This window comes from Myotis lucifugus, unplaced genomic scaffold (genome assembly GCF_000147115.1).
Source record: "Myotis lucifugus unplaced genomic scaffold, Myoluc2.0 scaffold_176, whole genome shotgun sequence".
Classification (NCBI taxonomy): Eukaryota; Metazoa; Chordata; class Mammalia; order Chiroptera; family Vespertilionidae; genus Myotis; species Myotis lucifugus.
In genome coordinates this window covers 1,239,650-1,260,035 of record NW_005871224.1, presented here as the reverse complement: position 1 = coordinate 1,260,035, position 20,386 = coordinate 1,239,650, and the positions used below count along the sequence as shown (strand labels likewise).

At 47.1% G+C, this 20,386-nt stretch overlaps 1 protein-coding gene across 1 annotated transcript in view; it reads left to right on the top strand.

Annotated features, from left to right (window-relative positions):
* Positions 1 to 3,829, top strand: part of EMP2 (epithelial membrane protein 2) — a 34,536-nt gene extending 30,707 nt beyond the window's left edge. Inside the window, exon 5 of the mRNA XM_006096330.3 lies at positions 326 to 3,829. Within this exon, the coding sequence (XP_006096392.1) occupies positions 326 to 513 (188 nt within the window). The 3' untranslated portion in view covers positions 514 to 3,829. The remainder of the gene's footprint in view (positions 1 to 325) is intronic.
* Positions 3,830 to 20,386: the final 16,557 nt, after the last annotated feature.

Below are 20,386 nucleotides of genomic sequence, written 5' to 3'. Positions count from 1 at the left end.
ATCCCCAGTGGGGGGCGTGCAGGAGGCCGCTGATCAATGCTTCTCTCTCATCATTGATGTTTCTATCTCTCTCTCCTTCTACCTTCCTCTCTGAAATCAATAAACATATATTTAAAAAAATAAAAATTGGGTTCAGCTAGCAAGAATGGGCAGCAAAATGGTGACAGGGGAGGCAGCAATAGTCAAAATATTCGTTATCATTCCAATAGACTAAAACAAACTCCTATAATAATAAAAGCTTAAGTTGGTCTCTAATAGTCCCCTCAGGGGCCTGGGACACGCTGTGGCCCGTGATTTATTGGTATCTTCACTTTTCTTCTCCCAGGCCTGTGTGTCATGATTGCAGCTTCCATTTACACAGACCGACGCCAAGACATTCACAACAACAACTGGCATGTCTATATTCTGACCGCAGAAGGCACGTACGGCTACTCCTTCATCCTGGCCTGGGTGGCCTTCGCCTTCACCTTCATCAGCGGCCTCATGTACCTGATCCTGAGGAAGCGCAAATAGACACCGGCGCTCGGTCGCTCTCACGCAGTACAGAGTCGACATCCAGATAACCGTTTTGTATATAATCCGTTTTTTTGTTTTGTTTTGTTTTTTTGTGGTTTTTCTAGCAAACATATTGTTTCCTTTAAAAGCCAAAGAAAAAAGAGAAGAGTTTTTGCATTCTTGAGATCAGAGAACAGACTGTGAAGGCTGGAATTCAGAACTCCCGCCGTCGGAAAGTCCCAACAAGACAAAGCCAGAAATCCAGCCATGCTCAAACCCTAAAATGTTCAGCAGGATGTTTCCTTACCACGGGGATGTGATGTGAGGACAAGAGGCTGAGAAAGCCAGGTCTCGGGGGACATCTCCCCCTAGGTTTGGGCCACACCATTCCTCCTCATCTCAGCTTCCCTTTCCCGAGTCTCTGGGTGTTAGTGGTGGAAGGTGGGGTGAGGGGCGGCCAGGTGAGAGATGAAACCTCCTCAGGTATTCAGCCAAGTTCCATGTGAGAAACAGGTATGGACCCTGGTGTTCTGCCTGTGCCAGACCACGGCCCTAACTGCCTATAACGGGCTAGGTCCTGAAGGTGCCACCTAAGCTTGCAGGCGACGTCACCTGCTTGCCTGGGGGGAGGGGGAGTGGGCTCACCCTGAGGCAAAGACTTTCATCTTGTGATCCCTAGTACACCTTGTAAAATGCAGACTATCGGGTACCCACCCCCAGACCTACAAAATCCCAGTCTTCCGGGGTGGGGCCCAGAAGCCTGCATTGCTATCAAGCTCCTCCGTGATGCTTATGTGCCTTAAAGTTGAGGGCCACCTCCCAGAACCCGGGGAGCAGAACTGCCTCACAAACGTTAAAGCTCTCATCATATCTCTGGGAGGTGGGTCTAGACCCCACTGCAGACCAAAGCCCTGGCCTCCATCAGCTCTTGATTCTTCCCTGTTCCTGCCACAGCTACTTTCATCTGGACCACCCGACCTCCAGGCCCACACCCCACTAGCCAGCCACCCTCGGGGGCGGGGGGCCACAGCCTCCTTATAGCCCTAAGTCAGAAGGCCTCTCCCTTCTCTTCCTGACCTGCCTTCGAAGCTGGTTGGCCTCTACTACATTTCTGGAGCCTCAGAGGACCCATCCACCATCCATTCATTTACCCATTCATTCATTCATTCATTCATTCATCAGCATAAGGCTGGGTGATCATTTCTCCTTCTGGGGCTCATCATCCAAGGAGATGAATTAAAAACCAATTAGGAAAACTAATTAAAAACTGTGATGAAGGCTGCAAAGACCACAACCAAGGATTGAAAAGCGAGGCCAGTGGGTGGGAGGGAACCTGCTTCGTGCCTGCCTATCTTTAAATGCCCCTGGAGGCATGGAGATCACCCTCAACATCGCTCACTCACCTATGCAGCTGGCATTTATTGTGCAGCATTGTCTATTCCATCAAGAGGACGTTTAGTTCTGTGGAGCATCCCAGGGCCCTGAGAGCCAATGAAGCAGTGACAGGAACCCAGTCTGCTGTGGTTCTCAGACTTAAGGGCGCGAGTGCCACTCGGGGGAATCTGCCTTGTCAGGGTCTAGGTGGGTGGGTGTTCCAGACAATTCCGAGACTACACTGAGAAATGCGGCTTTGGGGAGTCTGTCCTTAGGTGTAAAAGCACCACGAGGTGTGAGGTGTGCGGCAATGGCCTGACCCTGGGGCGTGCCCCATTGAATGAGCTCTTCGTGGGCCTCAGTCCTTTCCCTCTGGTGCTGAGCGTGCTTCTGGGGAGGCATGCCTGGGCCAGTGCAACCTGTTGGCCGCGTCTCGGCACTGGTGCTGCTTAAATGCTTCTGCACTTGACCTGCTGAGTGGCAGCGATCTGCCATCAGCCCAGCTCTGTGTTGAGTAGCTTTGGGGCCACCGTGGACTCCTTTTCAGTGCAGGATTGGGTTTTTCTGTCCATCTGTTCATTCATTCATTGTTCATTTTCCACCGAGTACTCCGTGCCTGCTATGTTCCAGGCAGGGTGTGAGGCTTTGAAAACACAGGGGCGAGCAAATCCAGGCATCCTCCCTGAGGCAGGGCACCCTCCCCACAGAGAGGCCACCAGCACAGTGCAGGGTGACATCGGGCCAGGGACAGGACAGGGTGCCACCTCCTGGAAAACTCAGGCGTGGGGTGGGTCGGAGCAGCCACACGCTTGGGGTTTGGAAGATGCTACAGGAGCCTCTGGAGGAAGATGGGTCTACAGTGCCCCCAGCTTCCCAGCCAGGTGGCTTTTCTCTAGTTTCCTGGTGGCCGCGTGGAAACAAACCAGCAGCCCTCAGAACCAGGAATCTGGTAAGCCTCATCCCCGGGCAATGCACGAATTTCCTTCTCCAAAACTTGAGGGGTGCGTGAGAATCTGAAATGACCCCCATGGATTTTCCTGGCTGGTTGCCGCTACTGTACAGCACTTAGCATCCACATCCATCGCGATGCCAAGGTTTTGTGACTCATGAGAGCTGCCTGCCCTGCATTGCGGAGCTGGGAACGAGGTGATGGTGTCAGGGAGAAAATACCCACATTTCTTACCTGTAGGCAGAGTCAGCCCTCACTCGGTGCTTATGAGCAGTTACTCAAGAACATCAACAACAAAGGAAACTAACAGACATCCAGGAAGCAAAAATTAGGACCAAATATATTATTGGTAACAACTGTATTTGAAGGAACTGTAGTTTGCGCATGTTAGGACATTTTTATACAGTACTGTAATTCTTTCATGGGGGGGGGGGGGCTATGGATGGAGACAGACTAACTCGTTTTGTTATTCGCATTAAAATTACTTTGGGTCTCTGTCAAGTGAGTTTGGAAAATTGATGTGTAGCTCTGAGTGAATGTATATATTTATACCTGAACGCGGGAGAATTGGAGACCTCCCCCCAGTCCTCCATCCTCTGCGGCAGGTTGGTGGCCTGTGTGCATCCCTAATTGACAGGCTGAGGTCCTGTATTAACTGATGCCGAGGACACCTGGACCCCCAAGCCTGTATGTAAACACACTAAACATAGTAGCTTAGATAGAAGCTGTAGCATCATTTAAAACCTGCCTGGGTGGGGAATGACTAAACTTGCTAATCGTTGAAAGGCTACTTACAATACAGCGCATTGGGCAGTTTTGTATATTGGGGGCGCGGTGGTGATGAGAAAATGCAGGGGAAGGCCTAGAGGTTAAGTCTGAACCTTGGTTTGTGGACAAATGTGATTTTAGGGTATTAGATACTTTCTCCTTAATGTGCCTTTAAAATAGTACATTTTCTATGTTTTGTATAATCTGAAACTGTACATGAAAAATAAAGTTTAAAACCAAATCGCCCAGAGCCACAGCCTCGAATGTGCCCATGCGTGCCAGCGTCTAGGTTAGAATGCTGCCATGTCGAGTGGCAGGCGGTCATTTGATTTCTCATCAAGATGAAAGTGTGGTTTTTACAGCCAGCAGTTGGTGCCTGACAGTTCGTCATAGGACAGACTCCCACCACCTTTGCCTGGATGAACCAACCGCAACTGCCCAGGACCTGGGCTTCCAGAAGGATCCATACTGGGTTAACGATCTGCTAACACCATCTTAAACTTCGTAATGATATTTCAGCAAACAGCCCCACATTCTCATTTTGCAATGGTTTCCACAAAATATGTAGCCAGTCCTTTCTCTTCCTTTTTCTTTTTTTCAGTATGGCTTACATTCAGTATTATTTTGTACTAGTTTTGTTACTGGGTGGGGTCTGGGCCCAGAGGGGGTCTGTCTAGGCCTGACCAGTAGTGTGTGGGTTCTTGACTTTGTGCAGGAAGGATTGTGCAACACAAGTCCAGGTGATTTTTTAAAATATATATTTTATTGATTTTTTACAGAGAGAAAGGGAGAGTGATAGAGAGTTGGAAACATTGATGAGAGAGAAACATCAATGAGCTGCCTCCTGCACACCCCCTACTGGGGATGTGCCCGCAACCAAGGTACATGCCCTTGACTGGAATCGAACCTGGGACTCTTCAGTCTGCAGGCCGACGCTCTATCCACTGAGCCAAACTGGTTAGGGCAAGTCCAGGTGATTTTGAGAGCACGTTTATTCAAGCTGGGGACAGTGGAACAAAGAAGGGGCTTTGGGTAGAAGGAGCAAGGAGAGAGCCGAGGTAGGGCTGCTTTGGCTCACTGAGAAATAGGTCACAGTAAATGAAGTGAGCTCACTGGGAAAGTCAGAGAAAATGGGGGCCTTGGAGACAGGTTCAGGGAGTAAGCCTGGGATGAGCTGCCGCTGCCCACTGCTCCCCTGGTGGCAAGTCTCATGAGGACCCATAGAGTTTAGGAAAAAGAAAGCAGAGCTACAAGGTGTGGGGGTGCTCTGGCAAGAGCATGCCATGGATCCTTTGTCTTGAGGCTTTATAGCTTTCTCTGGCCAGTGGGAATCCTAGGGAAGGTTTCGGAAGAGGTCTTAGCAGAATATTCATTAGCTCTTCAGGTGTGACCTTCAATATGTTGACTCATCCAAAGGTGCGTAGATAGGTATCAGGAGTTATTTCCTGGTTAGTTTTATTTTCAAAGAACATCATAGAAGAGGGATGGGACAGAGGCTGTTCTGCCCCCCAGACGGTCTGGAATGTGGAAACCATTTGTTCCTAAGTGTCCTTGGTTAGGGAAGAGAAAACATTGTCATTCATTAGCTGGCTGTAAACTGCTCAAATTGTTTGGCCTTGTTTGATTATTCTGCCACTGTTTCCCTTATAATACTTGTCAAGGAATTTCCCTAGCTTTTTACTATCCTGCCACAGTTTCAGGTGTAGGACATAGTGGTTAGACAATGATATACTATGCAAAATGCTCCCCCTGATATTTCTAGCCAGCCTGTTCTTTAGTTTGTATTTAATGAAGACTTCTGCTTTAAAGGTTTGGGTGATGATGAAAATCAGACTATCTGTATTACACACCCCACTGGGAAAAAAAATCAGCCAGAAAAAGAGAGAATGGAGAGATCTTTCATTTTTATCTAAGGAATGCCAAAAGCAGTTAAAGCTACCTATCTAAGGAACCCATGTTTCCTTGTCTCCACACAGGGGTTGCAAACTAAACCTTCTGGGGGCCACTGCCCATATTCTTTGTTTCTGGGTTTTTGTCCATTTGGCAGGTGGGTGGTAGTCACTCCAGCCCACTCAGTTTTATATTTATTCCATTAGGGAAATTATCTTTTTCATCTACCAAATATTTGTGGCCTAGCATGACTTATCCTGGAGTATGAAAGTCTACCTCTGGTTTAGAACTTGCCTTGCCCATCCCTGCAAATCTCCAAGTCCTTGGAGATTCTCCATCTATTTTAAATTGTAGGCTTCAGGCAGAAAGAATCTCAGTAAAACCATTTTTTTTCCATTTTGCCGTTAGATGGACCATGTTTGCCCCAAGATTGACTTTTTCTTGTAGGAGTTTACTGAGGGCTCTAAGAAGATGAACATGTCAGCATCTCAATGTGTTTCTACAACTTCTTCTACCACTATAACATCCACAGATATATGGTGGGTAAAATAAGTGGAAATTTATTTTTTATTTTTTTAAAGATTTTTTTATTGACTTTTAGAGAGAGAGGAAGGGAGGGAGAGAGAGAGAAACACTGATGTGAGAGCAAAACATCAATTGGCTGCCTCCTACATGCTCCCTACAGGGGACTGAGCCCACAACCCAGGCTTGTGCCCTGACCCAGAATCAAACCAGCAATGTTTTGGTGCGCGAGATGATGCCCAACCAACTGAGCCACATCAGCCAGGGCAAAGTAGGTGGCAATTTAAATCAAGGTTAACCTATGACCTGTGGGCCAAATCAGCCCACTACCTGATTTTGTAAACATTATTGGCACACAGCCGCACCCACTAATTTACATATTGTTCCTGGCTACTTTCAAAGGCAGAGTTGAGTAGTTGCAAAAGAAACCATATGGACCACTAAGCTTAAAATATTTACTATCTGGCTCTTTACAGAAAACATTAGCCAAACCTTGGTGTAAACCAAATGTTTTACAATAGCAATGCAAGGGCCTAGAATGCCCTCTGCTCTGCCACCTCCGCTGGGCCAATTCCACATTACAGTGCTTGGTGCTCATCCCAAATTTAGGATTAGGGTTCTTAGTTGCAAGCAACAGTGACTGCAGTTGATTTAAACAGGAAAGGAATTTATTAAAAGGAAATCAGGTGGCATACATGCTTGGAAATATACAGCCAACCCCCCACCCTTCAATTGCCTCAGATTGTTCCACGGTACTCAAATTCTCCCACAACGACATCAAAATTACAACTAAACCACAGAAAAACCATCATTCAGAACCATCTGAAATCTAACAGAAAAGAAGTCCTACAACTAAGGATACAAAGAAGTAGCCACATCGAGACTGGTAGGAGAACTGGTTCCACATCAGACAAAAATCTACAGGAATATCTTGGATAAAAAGGTCCCTCCTGAGGAGTGAGGGGTCCCAGACCCACACCAGTCCCTCCCCCCAGCACCAGAAAGAGATGTCCCCATGACTTCTGGCTATAAAAACCAGCAGGGAACCATCTGAAATCTAATAGAAAAGAAGTCCTACAACTAAGGATACAAAGAAGTAGGCACATCGAGACTGGTAGGAGAACTGGTTCCACACCAGACAAAAATCTACAGGAATATCATGGATAAAAAGGTCCCTCCTGAGGAGCGAGGGGTCCCAGCCCCACACCAGTCCCTCCCCCCAGCACCAGAAAGAGATGTCCCCATGACTTCTGGCTATAAAAAACAGCAGGGATTGTGGCTAAGTGAATAGAGGGCTTCTGGAGTCCCAGGCAGTACCTCTTAAATGGTTGGCTCAAACTTACTTGGACTCATTCACTCTGAGCTCCAGCATTGGGGCACCAAGGACACATGAGGAGGAACTGAGTTGTCTGGCATTGAAGCAAGAGCTGGAGGGGCAGCTTTATCCCAGGCAGAAGTGCTGGCAGAGGCCATTGTTTCTTTGCTGAGCCCTCCCCCAACAGAGCCAGCAGGCAGGTGCCATATCTGAGTCTCCATCAACTTGGTTATCACTGTTCACCTGCCCTGGTGATTCCCTGAGATCCTGCCCCACCCAACTCTGGGTCCAACCCAAGCCATTTCCAATGGCTTTTCCATATAAACAGCCCATCTTGGCTCATACTTGGATGTTTCTAAAATATCTAAAAAAAAAAAAAAAGTATCTGGCCTTCACATGCCATGTACATCTCACTAAGTGGCCTCGGGTCCAGCACTAACAGCAGCTGGCCTTTGTTCATAGCTTGGCCTCTGCTGGGGACCTCCAAGCCCAACACAAGTAGCAGCCACCTGCTGGTTGCGTTGTAGCTCATGCCATGTGGTCCAGTGCAGGGCACAAGTGGCAACTGACTTCCTGGGAGGCCTCAAAGATAGCACACCCAGTGGACAGCTTCAGGACACATTGAAACACCACCCAATCTCCTCCATAAGGGACATTCTCAAGGGGAAAACTTAGCAGGCACCAGAACCCCACTGAAATAAGTCCTGCTCCATGATGTTGGCCACTGCACAGCTGATCCATCAGGATGGTCACAGCCATTCCTCACAGCCAATTAACCTGGGGATAAATCCCTCCCATTGAGGTGCCAACAGCAATCAAGGCTCAACTACAACAGGAGGGCCCACATGGGGTAGTGGCACACATGGAGTGCCCAGCTCAGGTGATCAGGGAAGCTATGTCACTGGACCCTACAGAACACCCACTATATAAGACCACTTTACCAAGCCCAGCAGACATAGCAGCTCTACCTAATACATAGAAACAAACACAGGAAGGCTGCCAAAATGAGGAGACAAAGAAATGTGTCCCAAATAAAAGAACAGAACAAAACTCCAGAAAAAGAACTAAACAAAATGAAGACAAGGAATCTACCAGATATAGAGTTCAAAACACTGGTTATAGGATGCTCAAGGAACTTAGGGGAAGAGTAGATGAACTTGTAAAAACTAAAACATAGAGGTAGAAACATAAAAACAGAACTAGAAAACATAAAAAGAACCAGTCAGAAATGAAGAATACACTAACTGAAAAGAAAAATACATTACAGTAGAGTAGATGAAACAGGGGATCAAATCAGAGATTTGGAAGACAAAGAAACAGAAAACATCCAATCAGAACAGCAAAAAAGAAATCCAAAAAAGTGAGGATAGTATAAAGACCTTCTGGGACAATTTCAAGCAGACCAACAATTGCATCATGGGAGTACCAAAAAAAGAAGAGAGAAAACAAGGAATTGAAACCTATGTGAAAAAATGACAAAAACCTCCCCTAATCTGGTGAAGGAAATAGGCCATACAAGTCCAGGAAGTGCAGAGTCCCAAACAAGATGAACCCAAAGAGGCCCACATCAAGACACACAATTAAAATGCCAAAGGTTAATGACAAAGAGAGAATCTTAAAAGCAGCAAGACAAAAGTGGTTAGTTACCTACAAGGGACCTCCCATAGGACTTTCAACTGATTTCTAACAGAAACTTTGCAGGTCTGAAGAGATTGGCAAGAAATATTCAAAGTTATGAAAAGCAAGACCTACATCCAAGATTACTCTACCCAGCAAAGCTATCATTTAGAACTGAGGGACAGATAAAGAGCTTCCCAGACAAGAAAACACTAACTAATTTGCAGAATTTAAGCAGTGATTTTACAATAGAAACGAATTTATTTATAAATGCTAATTATTTGGTTTAACACTAAAGAATAAATCAAGAAAATCATAATTATTACAGATTACTGTATGGTTGTCACGGAACACAACGCAGAAGAGGGTGTGTCCCACACATTACACTCCTAAGGTGTGTGTGTGTGTGTGTGTGTGTGTGTGTGTCAAACCGTTGAGGGTACAGATGGAATACTTGTGAAAATGCAGATTCTAGACCTGCTAAATCTCTAAGGTCATGACCCAGAATCTAAATTTTATAAACCTTTCAGGTTATTTTGCTGACCACAAAAGTTTGCAAGCCATCATTTTAAGGGATCAGACCTATGTACATAATCACATGGATTTTCATTTTACCTTTAGCGGTAAACCTGGAACGAGAAGTATTTTATATATAGACGTGTATATGGATTTCTACTCCCCGCTACAAGAAATATGTATCCAAAAAGTTTCCTCCTTCCAATGTATTTGCTTTATGAACATCGAAGGCCAAGTGGCCAGAGTGAATGAGCAAGTAATGCTACTGCCTCCTAGTGATGGTGTGTGGCCACACAACAGAACAATAAAATACTGCAGCAAAGATTACATCGTTTCACATCCAATTTAGCCAAATCCAACATAGCTGACAGAAGCTAATGTGAGTTATTCCTCATTACTTTACATTTAACTCTATTATGACCAGAACATTGCTGGGTACCTATCTTCATTGAGCTCATGTGATTCTTGTGATCATGCTTTCAGTTACTATAATATTACTACATTGAGACAGATTTACAGTTTGCAACTGGATGTCTGAGTAGAATTTACTATTTCTCAGTGTTGGCCCAACAGACGTTTGGACCAGATAATTCTCTGTCGTGGGATGTCCTGTGCGTGTCAGATATTGAGCAGCATTTCTGGCCTTCACCCTCTAGATGCCAGTCACACACACACCCCAAAACTATGACAACCCAAAATGTCTCCCTCATTTGGGAGTCACTGCTGTAGGGTTTTATGCACCAGGAAATATGGTGATTGGCAACCATAGGCAGCTTGAGGGTGAGGGTGCTGTTGGAAATTGCTAGTGAAGGTGGCGGGCCCAAAACATCTCCCACCAGTGGGCAAAGCGAATGACAGCCTACCACTGTGGTCCCTGGCATATCTCTGAACACCCAGGGGAACAGCACAGGATGTGCCTGGTCCCCAAACTGCACGTGTGCTCAATGTTCGTTATCGACTAAAACAGAGAGACCAGAGCAACCAAAAAGAAGTTATTTTCTGTAGCGGTGTTGGCAGCAAAGTAGCACCGGGTGTTAGATGGGTGGGGTCAGACTGGATCTGGGTTCAGAAACCTTGGTGCTTGGGTTCTGGCTAGAAAAGAATTCAGACCCAAGACTCAAACTATAGGGAAAGTTTATTTAGAAAGTCACAACAGAGATAGAAACAGTGAGCCATAGAAGAAATGGGCTCAGGAAACAAATTACAGGGGCAAAAGAAGGGGCCCCTAGAGCTCAGGAGGGAGAAGGATAAAGGTAACGCCTAGAGGGGAAGAGGAGGATGGGAAAGGCTTGCGTGTGCTCCTGGGAGGGAGAGTGTGCTGGGGCTCTGTCCTCAGGGCTTTTAAAGGTGGGGACTTTAGGGGCGGGCCCAGGGGAGGACCTTAATAGAATATGCATCAGCTTTCCAGGTGTGTCCTTCCAGGATCATGGTCTCCACTGATAGGTAGGTGCCAGGGCTGGGGGTCATTAGTCATTGCAGCTGGTCCTGAGGTCAGCCATGGCAGCATTTGCCTGGTTTTGCTGCTTCTCGGGGCCTGGAGCGGAAACACAGCTGAGGCCTAGATGTTATCCCCAGGGGTCGATGCTTAAGGAGTGGTCTGCACGGGCCCACGTGGGAGTCTCCTGATGCCCCTCTTCGGCCCCTTGTTCCCCCTCCAAGGGGGTCTACTGCATGACTATCGACATGCCAGGGCAGGAAAGGTCAGGGGAGGGTCAGGACCCCATGGCCAGCGATAGGAAAGGTCAGGGGGTCTAAATCACATGACCACCAGTGCTAGGGGAGGAAAGGTCACCCTGGGGGCGGGGTCCTTGTTTTCCCAGTTTTGCCCGTTGCTAGGCACCCAGGGCTTTCCCTCTGTTGACCTTCTGTACCTGGCCCATCGTCCTTGCTCTGCTCGTGTCTGTCTAACAGCCTACCACAGAAGGACATAGTGTAATTTCACCAGGGGCTTGGACACATGCAAGAAAAGGGAGGTAAATGTATGGTTTTTTTGTTTTGTTTTTGCCAGGAGGGGAAGTTGAGCTGCCATGATATGCTGCCGCCTCATCCAGAGAGGAATGGAGGGTAAAAGGACCGATGGAGAGGTGAAAGCCCAGCCAGAAGAGCATCCACATTCCCAGTGGGCCCGGAGTTGGTGATGCGGGATCGGGTATTAACAAAGCCACCACCACACCTCTGTCCTCTTAGCTGTTTGGGCTTGTGTTTTCCTGGAGCTTGCCTCTCCTCTTTGCCATCCTACAGCAGCCTTTGTCCCGAAAGCCCCCCAGACCTTCCCAGATATCTGATGGGAGGAAACATGGACCCCGCTGGGCTGGCTGCCTACATTCAAATCTGGTCCCAGCAGTTCCCTGCTGTGTGATTTGGGGCAAACTGCTTGATGTCTCTGGGCCTCTGCTTCCTGGAGAATGGGAACAGCCATAGCAGAAAGAGCAGGGGGTCAGTGCTCAATCAGGGCTATCCATCCCTTATTATTGTCAAGGCATTGGGCCAAGGCCACCTGCCACGTATGTGGCAGATTCAAGGTTTGACATTAGATGTTCTGACTCTAAATCCTGGGTTCTCAACCTCACCACATGCCCGAGCCACTGGGGAAGCTTCCGAAGCCTGGATCCCACCGAGGTTGCCCTTTAATCGGCCTGGGGAGCAGCCTGGGTGTGGAAGTTGTTAAAATTCTCCAGGTGATCCCAGCGTGCACGTGGGCGGAGAACCTCTCTCTGCTCCACGTTATGACTCAGGTGCGATCTAACGACCGTCAGAATTGCGCAGTATTTAATGAGACGAGAACCAGCAGGGAAGAAAGGGTGTTCACCGGAGTTGGGTGATCACCGCCTCCAATGTCTGGCTTATTTCACTTAGCATAATGCCCTCCAGGTTCGTCCAGGCCGTAACACATGACTGGGTTTCCTTTTTATGCCTGAATAATATTCTACTGCACATGCATCCCATATTCTCCTCATCCATCCTTCTGTCCATGACTGTTTAGATTGTTTCCACCTCTTGATTCCGCTTACATGAGGTCCCTAGAGTAGTCAAAGGCATAGAGACAGAAAGTAGATGGTGGGTGCAGGGCTGGGGAAGGGATCATGGAGAGTTGCTGTTCAAAAGGTCAGAGTTTCAGTTATGCAAGATGAGAAAGTTCTAGAGAGCTGCTGTACAACATCCTGCCAATAGTTAACAACACTGGATCGGACACTTTGTTAGGAGGGGAGATTTCATGTTATGCATTTTATTTTTTATCATCCTGGCTTTAACATATATATTTTTTTTATTGATTTCAGAGAAGAGAGAGAGAGAGAGAGATCGATGATGAGAGAAAATCATTGCTCAACTGCCTCTTGCACGCCCCCCCCCCCCGCCCCTACTAGGGGGTCAAGGATGCAACCCAGGCATGTGCCCTAATCAGGAATGGAACTGTGACTTCCTGGTTCACAGGTCAATGCTCAACCACTGAGCCACGCTGGCCAGGCCACCATCCTAATTCTTTTTAATGGCAGCATTAAGGGGGTGGTTCAGACAAGTCTGAAGACTCCAGAGGGGGCAGAGGTCACACACAGTGGGGCTTCCTGGAGGAGGAGGCGGTGGCTGAGCTCACCTGAACCTGGGCTTTCTGGGAGGAGAGGCAAAGGGTGGAGCCAGCTCATGGAGCCGCTGCCTGGGGTGGGAGAGGCCGGCTGCGGGGAGTTCATGTGGTGGGCTGCCCCCTTTTAGCAAAAGCTGCAGACATGAACCCTCCCAGAGTTCCCTCCGCTGGTTAGAAGGCATGGCCTGCCTCCCCAGCCTCCCTGCTTCTGGGTGAGTTGACACAGTAACCAGAGTACCTATTAAAGGGAGGATGACTCAACCTCCAGTGCTTGTCTCAGTCTTGCTTGGCTTGTTTTCTGGCAAAGGAGGCAGAGGGAGCCAGTGGGCAAAATGGGGCAAAATGCATCAACTTGCCAGATTTCGCCTGCAGCTCAACTGGTTTCACATTTAGCCTAGAGTTCTGTCTGGCTGTGTGTGAAAACGCCTTTGTAATTTGCTCGCGGGAGAAAAGCCATTTCTTGAAGTGTGGTCCATGGAGTCGCTGCCATGGAATTCCTTGGGGAGTGTGCTGAGCATGCAGCATTCTGGACCCCATCCCAGATTCAGTGAGTGGGACCCTCAAGGGTGAGGCCCGGGGATCTGCCATTTTCACAAGCTCTCCAGGGATTTGGGCTGCAGGCTGTCGATGGATCAAACTGGGCATATTTCATGGGGTGCTTAACCCTGTAAACTAGCCCAGGCAGCCCCGATCAGGAGGGGTGACAACCCGCCCACGTGACGTCCTTTCTTCTCTGCGGCTGCTGGCCTTTGTCTCGCCGGACGTGACAGACACAGTGGGCCTCAGAGGAGAGTTGGAAAGGCAATGACCCGACTTCAGTTCAACCCCAAACGATACATTTTAAAAAGGGAAATCTCATCTCCTACTCGTGACCCACAGGTTTTCAAAATACCTGTTCATCACGTTGATGTGGATGTTTGTTGCTTCCTTTGTCTAATATGCAATCCCCTTGCTTGGTAACAACACCCCTGATTCCTTTTGGGGAGCCCTCTCCCTCTCCCTGGGGGCAAGCTGGTGGGCAGGTCAACCAAGGTGTCTCGTGATGTGTGACCCAAGCCAGGCCAGTCGGTGTTTCTCTCCTAGGCAGTGAGGATGGAGATCCCTGTTGAGCAGCTGCATCTTATCTAGTCTCCATCAGTCCCTCTCCTTTCGATGGCCGCTTTGCCCCTTTCTGAGCCTTCTCTAGTCTGTGCTGAAATTCTGGGGGCCTCCTCGGTCCCTCACAGAAATCCCTCTGATGCTTAACTTTTGCATCATTTGACAACTCTGAAGGTTCTTTCTCCCTCTCTTCTTTCTTTTATTTCTTTTTTCTTTTTTTAAAAGCTTCTTCCCTTATGTCTGCATGGCGCCACCCTGTTCTAGAAAGCTTTGTTCTGTGCTTATTTGTCACAGGGAGAGGGGAAGAGCTGATGTGGGGATGGTAATGTGAGCCATTTCTGTGCTCTTCATTTTGCCATTCAACTTAGTCCATCAGAAAAGCTGGACATTTCATCACAGACAACACAAAATACATTGCTTCCATAGTCTCCTTGCGTTTTGAGTCTTCCCACTTGCATTGAATTCTCAGCTGACATCAATGGTCTTTAGTCTCCACCATTCGCTTCCAATTTGGTGAAAGGGTGCAAGGAGGAATGAAGTGAGGAGGGGATGATTTGCCTGATGATAAAATAAATCCACCTGCAAGGGCTTTTATTTCCAGAAAGAACTGATGCTTCAGGACAGGGATCACAGCCAGGAAAGAGTTTCTGACTCTTGAGTTTAGAAAAGCCAACTAACTGCTAGGGCAATTCCAGTTACAGTTTGTGAATCAAGTAGAGAATAAAAATCAACTGAGAACCTGTGGGGGTCTGGGAGGAAAAGGCCAAGGGGTACCTAGATATCAACAAAAAAGGGCTACATGGGCACCATGTTTCAAACATGTGACTTAGCGGTATTGTGACACTCAATTGGCTTCCACACCAAAAAGTTTTCATTTTAATTTCAGAAATGTGGAAAAGAGGCATGACTGCCACCTGGTGGCCATTGTCCCAAAATGTTAGTTCAGGTCTGCTAGGGATGAATTTGTGACACTGAACACGGGAGGTTAAAACACAAACATTCGAAAGCCCTCAACATTTGGCTACTGACCTGGTCTGTATACATTTTTATATTCAATTACAATCTTCATTATAAACCAAAATAATTTGGTTTGGTCAGATAAATTTTTATTTTAATCAGATATTCCTCAAAGAAGAGAAATGATTCCAGTGATCCCTGTTATGGTCAGTCTACATTTTCTTCTGCCGGGTTACTTATCCTGGAGAATAAGGTTGGGAGTTTATTTTGCCTCCTTCGTGGCCTTGGGGCAGAGTAACTGGACCCTAGGGTCTGGGCCTGATACATGTAATGAAGGTTCCCTGGGAGTTATTCATTCTTTTCCTGCCCCTGTGTTACCCGTGAGACAATGAGACCTTGGTTCTTCTCTTCTTGAAGGAAAGATTTAAATCAAGAAACAAAGTGTAGCAAAGTAAGTAAGAATTCATTGGCCACAGCAAATATATACGTAGGATAGGGAAACAAGGAAGGGCATACAGGAGTCCTCAAACTACGGCCCGCGGGCCACATGCAAATACAAATATTGTATTTGTTCCCGTTTTGTTTTTTTACTTCAAAATAAGATATGTACAGTGTGCATAGGAATTTGTTCATAGTTTTTTTTAAAACTATAGTCCGGCCCTCCAACGGTCTGAGGGACAGTGAACTGGCCCCCTGTTTCAAAAGTTTGAGGACCCCTGGCATAGAAGAAGCGACAGGAGGGTCTAGGCTGGGCTGCTTTGGCTCACTGAGAAGTCAGAGAAAAGGGGGCCTTGGACACAGGTTCCGGGGGTTAACCCAGGATGAGCTGCCGCAGCCCATTGCTCTCCTGGTTGCATGTTTCGAGGGGTTCCTTAGAGAGAGGAAGGGGAAAGGAATGGCACGGATGTGCTCCCCTGGGGGAGAGTGTGCACTGGGTCCTTCGTCCTGAGCCCATGTATCTCTCTCTTGCAGGTGGGAAGCTCAGGGGAGGGCTCAGGGGAGGTGCTCAATAGAATATCCATCAGCTTTCCAGGTGCGCTCTTTCAGGGTCCTGGCCTCCACTGATGGGTCAGAGCCAGGGCAGGGGGTCATTATTCAGTGCAGCTGGTCTAAGGCAGCCATGGCATCACTTGTCTGGTTTTGCTGCTTTTTTGGGCCTGGAGCTGAAATATAACTGAGGCCTAGATGTTACCTTTAGGAAGGAAACGATAACATGACTAAGGATATTAAAAGTCAGGGGATCCGCCGAAACCGGTCTGGCTCAGTGGATAGAGCGTCAGCCTGCAGACTGAAAGGTCCCGGGTTCGATTCCGGTCAAGGGCATGTACCTGGGTTGCAGGCACATCCCCATTAGGAGATGTGCAGGAGGCAGCTGATCAATGTTTCTCTCTCATCGATCTTTCTAACTCTCTATCTCTCTCCCTTCCTCTCTGTAAAAAATGAATAAAGTATATTTTAAATAAATAAATAAATAAAAAATAAAAGTCAGGGGATCCAAATTACCTGACCAGCAATATGCTAGGGGATTAAAGGTTACCCTGGGGGCAAGGTTCTGTTTGCTCATTTTTGCCCCTTGCTAGGCATCCAGGGCTTTCTGTCCCTGGCCCATCCTTCTTGTTCTGCTCATGGCGGTCTCACTGCCTATAACACCTGGCCATCATTTCCACCACCCCAGTCCCAGCTGCTGTTCTCACCATTGCATTGTAATTGTCACCCTGGTAACCCTCCCTCCCCCATCACCCAAGCCCACTCACCAGTTTGTTTTCCAGAGTGATCCAAACCCTCCCTTCTGGTCCTGTCACCCATCTGGATTGAAACCTTCAGTGGCTTTCCATTACTCCCAATAGAATGACCAACTTCTCAACATAAACAACAGTCTCGGAGTGCCCCAGGTGAAATATAAATTTTTAGGATGAAATAGGCAGGTTTAGGAAATTTTCAAAATTAAGGGGTCCATGGAAAAAAACACAGGGCTACAGAGTTGCAAAAGGTACATTTCCATAAGACAAGGGAGCAGGGAGCCAGCAGAAGTTACATTTCCATATGCCAAGGGAGCTGGGAGTAGCAAAAGATACACATTTACAAAATAAAGAGAAGGCAGCCCCTCATTCAAAGAGGAAGAAGAGCCCAAAGGGAATGGAAGAACAGTAGGGGAGAGGAAGGAGGGAACCTCAGGTGAAACCTGAACTCAGGAGTTGCTATAGTGACCAAATCAAAGGGAATATTAACCAATCAGAGGGGATAGTAGGACACAGGAACTTGCAGCCTTTATAAACTGTGGAGGAGGGACTTAGTGGGACTCGTTCCCCCTCCCCACGTGGGAGTCTGTGTTTGTCCTTCAATAAAGTTCCACCTTTGCTATACCATCTTCCCTCTGACACCCGGGGAAGCCATCCTGCTCAGGCGAACACCACGTGTTCCAGTCCGAAAATCCCGTATCACAGGTGCTGTTGTTGCCTCATAAATGAGCCACAAGCTAGTGGCTTAAAAGAGTTTCATTTTGCTCACGATTTTTGTGGGGCAGGAATTTGGGTAGGGCTCAGCTGGGCTGTTACTCTGCTCCATGTGGCTGTAGCTGGCTGTTTAAAACCAGGGATCTGGCCCTAACCGGTTTGGCTCAGTGGATAGACCGTCGGCCTGCCGACTGAAGGGTCCCAGGTTCGATTCCGGTCAAGGGCATGTACCTTGGTTGCGGGCACATCCCCAGGAGGGGGTGTGCAGGAGGCAGCTGATCGATGTTTCTCTCTCATCGATGTTTCTAGCTCTCTATCCCTCTTCCTTCCTCTCTGTAAAAAATCAATAAAAATATAAAACACACACACACACACACACAAAAACCCAGGGATCTGCTTCAAAGATGACCCCCTCTTATTTCACTGGCACTGACAACCCTCCAGCCTGAATTTTAAAATTATGGGAAATTATTCCTTTCAAAGAGATTTGAGAAAACTACCCTGGTGTATGGATTATTTCATTGTCTATATCAGTGATGGCGAACCTTTTGAGCTCGGCGTGTCAGCATTTTGAAAAACCCTAACTTAACTCTGGTGCCGTGTCACATATAGAAATTTTTTGATATTTGCAACCATAGTAAAACAAAGATGTATATTTTTGATATTTATTTTATATATTTAAATGTCATTTAACAAAGAAAAATCAACCAAAAAAAGAGTTCACGTGTCACCTCTGACACGTGTGTCATAGGTTCGCCATCACTGGTCTATATGGATGGGTCTAGCTTGTTGACCAGTAGTGTAACTGAACCCATGTTGGTATGCCTGATGGGCAGTAAGACCAATCACTAAAGCACTGAGTATGCAACAAGGAAAGGGAGGGAGAGACAGAGAAAGAAACATCGATCGGTTGCCTTCTGCATATGGCCCTACTGGGGATAGGACCCACAGCCCCGAAATATGCCCTAACAGAGAATCAAACTGGCAACCTTTCAGTGCACAGGATGTCGCTCAAACAACCGAGCCACTCTATCCGGGCAGAAAGGTAACCAAAACAGGAGACAGTGAGAAAGCTCAAATCTTTCTCCCCAAGGGGGGAAATATGAGGAGGTTTGCCCTGGGTAGCTCAGTTGGTTAGAGCATCATCCCAATACATCAAGGTTTTGTTAGGGCAAAAATAGAATATTGGGGACTAGCTATAGTTATAAGAACTATTACTCATGCTCTGTTAATCGTGATTGCCTTGTTGTGATTAAAGAAAGGACATTCTAACCTGGCTGGGAGTTGTACCCCCAGGGACCTGGCAGTCAACCTTGGACCTGGGAGTCAACCTTAGAATGTGATCCATTCTCACTCAAGAACTGCCTATTATCATGGAAAGATTAACAACCTTATTGCCCAAACAATGGAGTCCCACCCCCAGCCAGCATTGTCTACTTCCCCATGCCTGGGATACCCATTTTGCATACTTTACCATGTAATCTTTGTCCTACCCTGTATAAGCAGCTGGCTGGCTTATGGGGGGCTGCAGAGCAGATTTTTGTGGGTGACCTGCTGCTCTCCCATCCTGCCAGCAGTATTGGAATAAACGTTCATATATGATTCAACCCTGTCTCTGCTTAATTGGCTCAAGTAGTGAGAGGCAGCCGGACCATTGGTTGTCCAGTTTCAGGTCTGATCCCCAGTCAGGGCACATACAAGGGGGAACCAATGAATGCATAAATAAGTGGAACAACAAATTGATGTTTCTCAGTACAATAAAAATAAATAAATGAATAAAAGACGAGGGATTTTACGTCTCCCTAAGGCAATTTAAACCATCTGCTCTTAGGTATCTTTGATTAGGGAAAATAGTTGTTAGGTCTGATCAAATAAGTGAATCGATACTCCTCCCTGGGAACTGGCTTTTCAGGCCATTTCACTATGGACATTCCCTTTGCTGAGACCACATTTCACTTGTGGTGACCACATTACATTACCTCCCCTCCAGGTATGCATAAAGAAGTCTCCACCCAGAAAAATCCCGCCAAAAGTCCTTTAAAAGCGGCTGACTACCTTCACTGGGTGCTAGAGCCATGCTGGCTCAGCCACCTGGTGTGGATGATCGAATAAATTCCTAATCCCTCACCATTCTGGCCTTGTGCGCATTCCTCCTTCAGAGATTTAAAAGTCTTGAAATTTATCACCTGGGAGTTAATTGCTCAGCCAGTCCTATCTTTTGTTCAGCCATTTCCTCATTCCACTTGTCAGGGAATTTTCTTAGTTTCTTACTAACCTGCCTCAGTGACAGTTTGAATTTTAACTAATTTTTGTTCTTTTCACCATCTAAATAATCTGTTAAAATCTCCTACCATCTATTGTAATGCCTGTGAGTTTGGATGCTTGAATCCCAGTGGGTAGAGCTATTCACCTCAACACAGTTTCACCACTTGGTTTCCATGGTAGGGGAGGAAAAACATTTTCCTCCTGCGTTCTGAAATGAAATTTTTGGACTGGAACACGTGGTGTTCCCCTGGGCAGAGTGGTTCCCCGGATAGTTTGTCCATGGGAGTCAAAGAATGAATCCATTGACAGAAGATCGTATAGCAAAGGTGGAGATTTATTAAAGAACAAGTACAGTAGGGCCTTGACTTACGAGTGTCCCGACTAACGAGTTTTTTGAGATACCAGCTGTCTCTCGGCCAATTTTTTGCATTGAGTTGACAGAGCAATGTGAGTTAACAAGCTCCTTAATGAGCTTGATCTCGGAACGAATTAAACTCGTAAGTCAAGGCCCCACTGTACAGACTCCCACGTGGAGAGGGGGAAAGGGTCCCACTGAGTTCCTTTTCCCTAGGGCAGTGGTCGGCAAA